The 9999-nt window shown below is 42.6% G+C and overlaps 1 protein-coding gene across 1 annotated transcript; it reads right to left on the minus strand.

Annotated features, from left to right (window-relative positions):
- Positions 1–238: 238 nt before the first annotated feature.
- LOC141917658 (uncharacterized) lies at positions 239–8878 on the minus strand. The gene is made up of 2 exons (XM_074811024.1): positions 8813–8878; positions 239–3681 (listed from the first exon to the last, which is right to left on the minus strand). The coding sequence occupies exon 2, from the start codon at positions 3154–3156 to the stop codon at positions 637–639; it is 2520 nt and encodes an 839-aa protein (XP_074667125.1). The 5' UTR covers positions 3157–3681; positions 8813–8878; the 3' UTR covers positions 239–636.
- Positions 8879–9999: the final 1121 nt, after the last annotated feature.

Here is a 9999-nt window from a genome sequence, read left to right on the forward strand (position 1 = left end):
GCTTCCCACAGGGGGGCCACAATCTTTAGCCCACCCTCCTCCTTGTTATAGACTATCTTGCCAAAATGATGCAAGTTAGGACAAATTAAATTTCAATTATTTATTTTAGCAAGCGGCAATAAGCAAAACAGCGCTGGGCGGCCGGGGAGTCCCTGCTCCACCAACGGCGCGCACCCACTTCCCGAGGGTCCGTCTTTTTTATATCCTCCGCCTTCCATTATCGGGTCTCTCTGAGAGGTGTATCCTGCGTCTGCGCACTTTGCAGCTAGGGGGTCGCTCCATCCGGGTCTTCCTCACGTCACCAGCTTCTCGTATTTCCTACTTTCCTGAGAGTGGCTCACAAAGTCTTTGTTTATATCTTACAGAATATAGACACTACCCCCTTTTTTTTTTTTTCTTCTTCTTCCCTTTGTCTTTCTCCCCTTTGTCCTTCTTCCCTTTCTCCCTCTTTTCAGTCTTTTGCCTAGTAGGAGTCCTTGCTTCAGCATTTCAACTTAGATAAGCACTTACAGTCAGTTAGTCGTTACACAGTGTAATAGTTAAGATTAAGCTTAGGCCAACATAGTTTATGGAATAACATGTCACGAGCTCCCAGTATCTTCAATGGAATTTGATGAACAAACAGTTTACTGTCTATCACAATCCCCCCTTTTTCTTTTTATCATTTTGTTCATCAAATCGTTGCAATTCTTGTTGACTTAACAGGAGAGTTTTTTTCAATTTAAAGTCATCATCTAATTGATTGTTTTTGGCTTTAATGAGTATTGGACGGGTGACAGACATCAGATATGTTACCCGTTGCATCATTCTCCAAGTTATGACATATAATATTATTGACAAAGTCAAACTGATTAAGATTAATATCAAGAGAACCACAATGGGGTGACACAACTTGTTCAAGATGCCTGTAGCAGTAGGTGACCATCCAAAAAGGGTGTCCCACCAGTTATGTTCTGCATTCTTTTTTGCTCTTTCCAAGACTCGGTGTATTTCTTCCACATTGTGATGAACAGTTATTAGAGTTTTCTGTCCGTTTTCTCTAACTTTCTCTAAAATTCTAACTAAGTCTTTGTGTTGAAGTAACTGCTTAACCAAAGTGAGGTTCATTCCAATGGGTGTAGGTTGTAGATTATGTATTAATGTATAATTGGATTGCAGGAGTTGGTAAGACGTGACCGGGGCTAAATAGGAAAAGTCACATCCGATTACCTTTGTGAAGTTGCAAACACAGAGATTTGAATAATTTTTTGTCTCTATTATGATCTTGTCTACGGTTAAGAATTCACAAACCGTCCTCAAACATACACAACCTTCGCCAATATATATAAGTACTGTTTTAGGATTTTCATTGGGATGGACCTCAAAGTGACAAATATTTTGTTCGGTATCTAAACAAATATCTTGTGCCTCAATTGCATTGCCTTCACAAATGAATCCTTGTTGTTCCCGTACAATGCAGGACTCTAGATTGACAGTTTGCCATTTTTCGTTTACCTTTCGGGCCCATACTCTATGCTCAGAAGGATAGAGTATGGTTCCGTTGTGATTCAGCCCTAATGCAATGATAGGATAAATTTGGTATATGGTGGCATTGTAAATAGTGAGTATAAAGGTAGTAGCTGTGTTTGTGATGGGGTCATAGGTAAAGTTTACCAGGTTCCACCAGGATTGGAGTTTCTTTTCAAAATTAGTAGCACTGTCCCAAATTATTCTTCGAATTTCAGTAGGAAGAATACCTTCTTCACCTTCTCTTATAATTGAGGCAGCTATCGACTGCATCCATATTTGAGCCTGGATGCAGCTGAGAGCTAAAGAGAGGTTATTTTGGAGCACACTGAGTGCATCTGTAATCAATTCATGATCCTTTATATTTACCTTTTCCCCTTTTGGTAATATATTTGACAACAGCCACTGGTTAGCCCCCAAAGCCAATAAGGAAGATCGCAAAGGCCTTTGTATATTAGTTAAATCACTAATTGAGGTAGCCAATTTGTTCATTATCACCTCCGAATCAATACTATTTAAAACTCCCAATCCTGTTCCCAAAGCACCGGTTAAGTCTCTCTGCGTTCTTTTTGTGTGAGGAGTTTGTTTTTGCAGCCAGGTTGTCCATCCCTCGTAAGAAGTCTTTAGGAAAGGTGAACATGCTGGCTGAATATTTGAAACATTATTTTGCATTAACAATTCAACTTGTTTGAGAGACCACGCCGGGTTAAACAGCATTTGTTGTTTACCTGTATTTCTAATTGCATATGGTCCAATTTTAAAAATTCTTGGGCTAAGCACGACTGTTGGTTGTGTTGGAACAGTATGAGTAGTCTGAGTAGTCTCTTTGGGAGCGTGGGTTGTGATTGTTGTAGTTTCCTCCTGTATATTCAATGGAAATCGGAAAGATATAGCTTGATCTCCTGACCTGGTCCCTCCCAAACAAACTATGGACACCGGTTGGGTTGCAGTAAATGCATACCAACAGGTTTCCGACTCACAACGGGTTTGAGCTATTTTAGATTCCGTTTTGTCTCTGATAACGATTTGAGTAAAAGGGGGCTGACGGACGGTTTGAATTAAAGGGTGCCGACTTATTATCACATTTACATTGAATACTCTGCAGCCTATCTGTATCTCATCTCCTTTTTTAGCTGTCCAGGTATGGGATGAATTCTCCCATTTATATGTTTGGAGTGTTAGGTTATTGCTTAGTATGGCAGTTGCTAACTCTGTCCCATACAAATCTGCATCCATACTTCCTGTATGTCCATAATAAGCATCTGTCCAAGGCCATATAATTTGATTAGTTAGGGTATGTTCAAAAGGTTGGTGGGATTGGTTAGTCGTTCTAGCCCATCCTGGTAGTGTATTCATTGTAGCTAATACACCTAGCCAGACTATCCAATAGCTCCAATAGAAGGCTGACGGGATTCTATAGATTTGCATATTTTTTCTTAGTCTCTTTTGTATCGGGGTGTCTGACACTCTCGTCTGGCCCTTCTCCCTCAGAGGTCCTTTTTTCTTCAGAGTAGGGCAGTAAAGTTTTCCCCACTTTGATACGTCTCTGCCTCCTCTGCCTACTCTGTTGCTTAGAGCAGCAGGGTGTTCCATCTTCTCGGCAGCAGCCGTATTCTTCAGGGGTACGTTTGCCTCTACTCCGGGACACATAGGTCTCCCAGTTTTTATCTTTGACCTCGGGTTCACGACAGGGGACCCAGAGGATGTGCTTTCTACAGATCACCCTTAGGATCTGAGAGTGTTATTGAGTAGGCCAATTAGAGTGAGTGCACTCTCTTTAGTAAATATTTTCTACCAAGTTTTAGAATCTCCAGTTTTAGGGCCTGATTAGTTAATCGCTATTCTCGTTAATAACACTGATTACAACTAGACCGAAGATTTATTCCATGTGCATTATGAATCCCCCAGCCTTCTTTACATACATTACACTTTACACTTTATGCATATAAAAGGAAAACAAATATAAGTTTCAATTGGACAAAAATATCAGGGTCTCACTCATCGAGTCCTTCGTAGGTTCTTATCTCACAATGTGTAGAGAGTTCTTTCAGGTTTTCCGAAGGGTGACTCGTAGATCCCCAGGAGGGCTGGTCACTTTCCAGGCCGGATCCTGTATAGGTCCCTTTACTCGGCTTGCGTGTGTCCACCCCTTCTCAGCAGTCCGAACAGCAGTTTCTGTAGTGATAAGAGCAACATAGGGTCCTTCCCAACGGGGGGTCAAAGAAGATTCTTTCCATGATTTGGTTAGTACTTTATCTCCTGGTTGGATTTGATGCATGGCCACATCCAATGGAGGCCTTTGTACTACCATCCCCCGAGCCTGTAGTTGTTTTCTCCTTGCCATTAGCTGTATCAGGTAGGATTTTATCTTTAATTCTTCAAGTTGGGGGTGATCCGGTGGCATTTCTAAATCATAGGGCATCCCATATAGCATTTCAAAGGGAGAAATGCCTACATCAGTTCGGGGCTGAGTTCTGATATTTAACAAGGCTAAAGGGAGACACTTTACCCATGACATTTTAGTTTCTAACATTAGTTTGGTAAGTTGTTTTTTTATTTCTCCGTTCATACGTTCAACTTTCCCTGAGCTCTGCGGGTGCCACGGAGTATGGTATTGCCACTGTGTACCCAGGGCAGCCAAAGTCTCTTTGGCTACTCTGGATACAAAGTGTGGACCTCTATCTGAGTCTATTGCTTCTATTGCTCCATACCGAGGTATAATTTCTTCAAGTAATATCCTTGTTACTGTGTGAGCTGTGGCTCGGGCTGTGGGAAAGGCTTCTACGAATTGAGTTAAATGATCTATAATTACTAATAGGTATTTATACCTCCCCACCTTTGGTAATTCAGTAAAGTCTATTTGTATTTTTGCAAAAGGTCTATGAGCCAATTCTCGCCCCCCATATACTCGTTTTCTTATTTGATGTTTATTTACTTTTTGACAAACGAGACATTCTCCTATCACTCGTTTGGCTATATCATATATCCCAATGCACATGTATTTAGTTGCAAATTGATCCACTAATGCCTGAGTTCCCCAATGAGTGTTTTTATGGAATTGCTGCATTATCTTGGTAGCTATGGGTTTTGGGAGAACTTCTCGGTCGTCCGGGAGTTCCCATTTTCCATTAGCTTTCTGTTTAATCCCCATTTGATTTAATTTTGCTTGTTCTTGAACAGTAAAACTTAAAAGTTCATAGGATTTTCCATGGAAAAAGCACCACTTAAACCCTGGTCTTTCACATACACATTCTATACCGTCTACTCCGTATTCTTTCCAGCAACCATAACAGGGGAGGTAATTATCTCCACAATTAACACACTGCTTTCTGTCCTCTATCGGATCATCCAAGTCCAGTGCTGATAGCGCTGCTCTCTTTGCCTCTTGATCAGCAAGGTTATTCCCCCGTACTAAAGGATTTAGCCCCCTCTGGTGTCCTTTTACGTGTACTACCGCAATTTCGCTGGGCCCTCGTATAGCTTGCAAAATTTGTGATATTAACTCCTGATGTACTAGGCTCTTCCCCCGAGAATTGATTAAATCTCTTTCTTCCCATATTTTCCCAAAGGTATGTACTATTCCGAAGGCATATCTAGAATCAGTGTATATAGTTCCCACTTTTCCATTTAGTAATTGTAAAGCCTTTAATACTGCATATAATTCACATGCCTGTGCTGACCAGCTGGGACTCAAGGGTCCTGATTCTATCACCTTAAAAGTTTTTCCATCAATTATGGCATACCCTGATTTTCTTTTCCCTTCTACCACTCGAGAGGATCCATCTACAAATAATTTTTCTCCTTTCCCTAATTCCTCCTCTTCCAAATCTGGTCTTATCTTAGTCTGCTCCTCGATGTTACGGAGGCAATCATGAAAAAGATCTTGACTAGGTTCTCCATACAAAAATTGGGCTGGATTTTGTAACGATGTTGTTTCAAGGGTCAGGTGGGGGGACGTAATGAGGATTGCCTCATATTTTACTAGTCTAGCATCGGTTATCCATTTTTCTGCTTTTTGCTGTAACACACCTCTAATATTATGGGGTGATAGTACCCTTAATTCACTACCAAAAGTTATTTTATGCGCTTCCTCAACTAACAAAGCAGCTGCCACCACAACTTGTAGGCACGTAGGCCATCCCCGACTTACGGGGTCCAGTAATTTTGAGATATATGCTACTGGTTTCTTTTTTCCTGCCCATTCCTGGGCTAATACTCCAAATGCAGTTCCTTCCTCTGTGTTGACAAATAAGAAAAATGGTCTTTTCAGGTCGGGCAAGCTCAGAACAGGAGCATTTACTAATTCAGTTTTTAGTTCTTTTAACCGTTGATCATCTTCCTGAGTCCATTTTAATAATACATTTTTAGTTATTTTGGTGTATAAAAACTTTACTTTTCCACTATACCCTTCGATCCACTGCTTACAATATCCAAATAGTCCTAATAGCTGCCGGACTTGTTTTTTAGTTTTTGGACTTGGTAGGGAAAGTATCCCTTTCACCCTTTCTGGATCCAATTTCTTAGTTCCTTGACTTAATCGATGCCTTAGGTATTTAACTTCCTTTTCAACAAATTGCAATTTGGATTTTGACACTTTCAGTCCCTTTAAGCTCAGGAAATTTAACAACTTGATGCTTTCTTCCCGAACCCTTTCCTCATCCTCCCCTGCTATTAAAAGATCATCTACATACTGGACTAGGGTAAGGGTATCTCCTATCTGGTAATCCTGCAAAATTTGTTCTAAAGCTTGCCCAAACAGGTTTGGGGATTCAGTGAAACCTTGGGGTAGGACCGTCCACCGGAGTTGAGTTTTCCTGTGGGTGTCTGGGTCCTCCCACTCAAAAGCAAAATAGTTTCTGCATTCCTCTTTTAAGGGACATGCCCAGAAAGCGTCCTTCAAGTCTATTACACTGTACCACCGGTCGTTTGGGCCTAATTGACTTAAGAGAGTGTGTGGGTTAGCTACTACAGGGAATCTAGTTACAGTCCTTTTGTTAATTTCCCTTAGGTCATGGACTAATCTGTACCCCCCATCCGCCTTCTTGACAGGTAAAATGGGAGTATTAAAAGGGGACATGCAGGGTTCCAATAATCCCTGCTTTATTAATCTCTGAATTTCTGGTTTTAATCCTTGCCTTCCCTCCAGAGGTATGGGATATTGCTTAATCCTCACCGGTACTTCAGGATCCCGGATGGTTACCATAAAAGGTTCAACATTCAGTTTTCCCACCGTATCCGGAGTGTACCACACTTCAGGGTTGATTTTAGTCTCATCTTCAACCCGTAGGGGGCATAGTTTGATTTCAAGTTTGTGTTCTGTTACTTCCAAACTAATTCCTAATTCAATCATTAGATCTCTCCCCAGTAGGTTATAATCTGCCTCAGGTACTAACAATAAGGATCCCACCCCCACTTTAGAATCTGTTTCAAGGAGTACATCTTTAATTACCGGTACTCCGAATGGTTCTCCTTTCGCCCCAACTACTTGTACTTTTTCTGATGAAATCTTACATCCTTGGGGCAATGATTGAACGGTAGATCTCTCCGCTCCTGAATCTACTAAAAATTCTACCTCCTGTTGCTGAGGACCTACTTTTAACTTTATCAAGGGCTCAGTTCGTTCTCGGGTCCCCAGCAAATAGAGCCCCTGACACCCCTAATCTTCTTTAAACATTCTCTCATCCATCATTCTCCTTCTGCAGCTCTTCTTTGTGTGACCTTTTCTTCCGCAATAAAAGCAGACAATACTCCCTTTTTCTCTCTCTCTCTCCGGTTCCTTTGATCTATAGCCTGTTCTTTGACCTTCTTGTTTTCTCCCAGTACTGTTCACTCTCTGTCCTTCCCTTATCGCAGCTACCATCATTCTGGTATGTTTCTTTTGAGTCTCGTCCTCCCTTCGGACATAGACTTTCTGTGCTTCTCTCAGTAATTCATCCAACCCCCGATCCTGCCAATCTTCTATTTTTTCTAGCTTCTTTCTAATATCTATCCATGCTTTTGCCACAAATTGTGTCTTTAACAATGCCTGTCCCACTGGGGTATTAGGGTCTAGTCCTGAGTAAAGCTGAAGATTTTTCCTCAGTCTCTCTAACCACTCGGTAGGAGTTTCATCCTTTTTCTGATGTTCACTAAAGGCTTTGTTTATATTTTGTCCTCTAGGGACTGATTCCCTTATACCCTGGATTACAATCGTCCTCAGGTCTTGCATATGACCTCTATCGATTTCATTTTGATTATTCCAATTAGGTCGATTTAGAGGCCATTTTACATCTGCTGCCGGACCTTGCTGATGCTGTTGATCCCAAATTCTCATTCCTGCTCTCCTGATCATATCCCTTTCTTCAACAGTGAATAGTATAGCCATTATGGCTTGTATTTCATCCCAGGTATAGATGTTTGGTCCTAAAAACTGATCCACCCGCTCCACCACACCTAAGGGATCCTCCAATAGATTCCCCATCTCTTTTTTAAATTCTCTGACGTCCCCTGAATTAAGAGGGACAGTCACATATCCCATGCCAGGCTGGGGTCCCCCCATCGCAACCTCCCTTAGGGGGTACAAGCCACTATCATCCCACCCCATTCTAGTTTGACTACGGGTTATTCGTCTCGGTTCTTTCGGGGATTCAGGTGGGGAGTCTGAATTCTCTGGGTCCTCCGGCGCAGTCGGAGGAGGTGAAGGCGCCGGCGGTGGGGGTGGAGGTATGTAAGGAGGAGGAGAGGTGGGAGGTTCGTCCTCATCACGTACCTTCTTTTTCTTAACTTTTTCTTTTAGAGGATATAGATTTATTCGGGTATCTGATGCTATCCATACCTGTGCATATTCACTCTCCTCTAAATTAAAGGGTTCCCTTGAGTTGACATAAATGTTTAGGGCTTGGCAGACCCATTCTTCAAAGGACCCAAAAACAGGCCAATAGAGATGATCGCCTCTGATTTGTTTCCCTCCCCAAACTTCCATACAATAATAAATCATTTTTGCTTTGTCCTTACCCCGCCTAGAGGGGTAATCTTCCCAATGGTTTAACATCAAGCCTAAAGGGCTATCTGGTGGTATTTGGGGGTACCTCACCTCGGGTCCCAAATCACCCATGGGATCAGAAGGCTTGCTTTTCTTCTGTCCCATCTTCCGGAGCGCCTTCACACACTCACACAATTCGCTTCCCCCTTTTCGTGACCCAGTCCCTCGCGGGATATGGGAACTGCACTACCGAGGGGTCCGCACTCGCTTCGCCCTGCTGGGCGTCTCACACACCACGCTCCGGGAAACCCAACCCCAACCGAACGGTAACCGGCCTATACTCACGCAACCCTGCGTCTTCGTCCGGGGCTTCGTGCACAAAGATTACGGGGTTACCGGTATTTTTTTTTTTGCTTGTTGCCGAGTTTTGGAGTTCGTCGGTAGAGGGTGTGATGTGATAGCACTCAGCCGGGGCCGCTGAACTCAGCGGGGCGCGCCTCCCCGTATGGGGCTTCCCACCAGATTGCCTCTATCCGAGTCACGGCACCAATTTTGTTATAGACTATCTTGCCAAAATGATGCAAGTTAGGACAAATTAAATTTCAATTATTTATTTTAGCAAGCGGCAATAAGCAAAACAGCGCTGGGCGGCCGGGGAGTCCCTGCTCCACCAACGGCGCGCACCCACTTCCCGAGGGTCCGTCTTTTTTATATCCTCCGCCTTCCGGTATCGGGTCTCTCTGAGAGGTGTATCCTGCGTCTGCGCACTTTGCAGCTAGGGGGTCGCTCCATCCGGGTCTTCCTCGCGTCACCAGCTCCTCGTATTTCCTACTTTCCTGAGAGTGGCTCACAAAGTCTTTGTTTATATCTTACAGAATATAGACACTACCCCCTTTTTTTTTTTTTCTTCTTCTTCCCTTTGTCTTTCTCCCCTTTGTCCTTCTTCCCTTTCTCCCTCTTTTCAGTCTTTTGCCTAGTAGGAGTCCTTGCTTCAGCATTTCAACTTAGATAAGCACTTACAGTCAGTTAGTCGTTACACAGTGTAATAGTTAAGATTAAGCTTAGGCCAACATAGTTTATGGAATAACATGTCACGAGCTCCCAGTATCTTCAATGGAATTTGATGAACAAACAGTTTACTGTCTATCACATTTCGGATGGTTTTCACTCACATTCATATAGCTTTTTTGCTTCGTCTGTCTCCAGCCGCACCCCTCACGGGATCATGGAACCACGGATTGAGACTCTGCACTCTCTTTGTACTTATTTGTACGTCTCACACACACAATCATGCAAATTCAGGATACAAAGCAAGTCAATAACCGTTAAACTTTACAATTTTAAACCGTTTCTTTCACAAACATCTTTTCGCTTTTCAGGCGAGCAGAGCTGTATAGATTATATTAATACACAAGGAGCTCTCTTACACCATTTACACAAACATCACAGAATTACACTTATAACCACAAATACCACTAAGACAATTAAATCCAAATTTCAAGTCTCAGAGTCAATATCGGTACCAATGGTCA

The sequence above is a fragment of the Strix aluco genome, chromosome W (genome assembly GCF_031877795.1).
Source record: "Strix aluco isolate bStrAlu1 chromosome W, bStrAlu1.hap1, whole genome shotgun sequence".
NCBI lineage: Eukaryota > Metazoa > Chordata > Aves > Strigiformes > Strigidae > Strix > Strix aluco.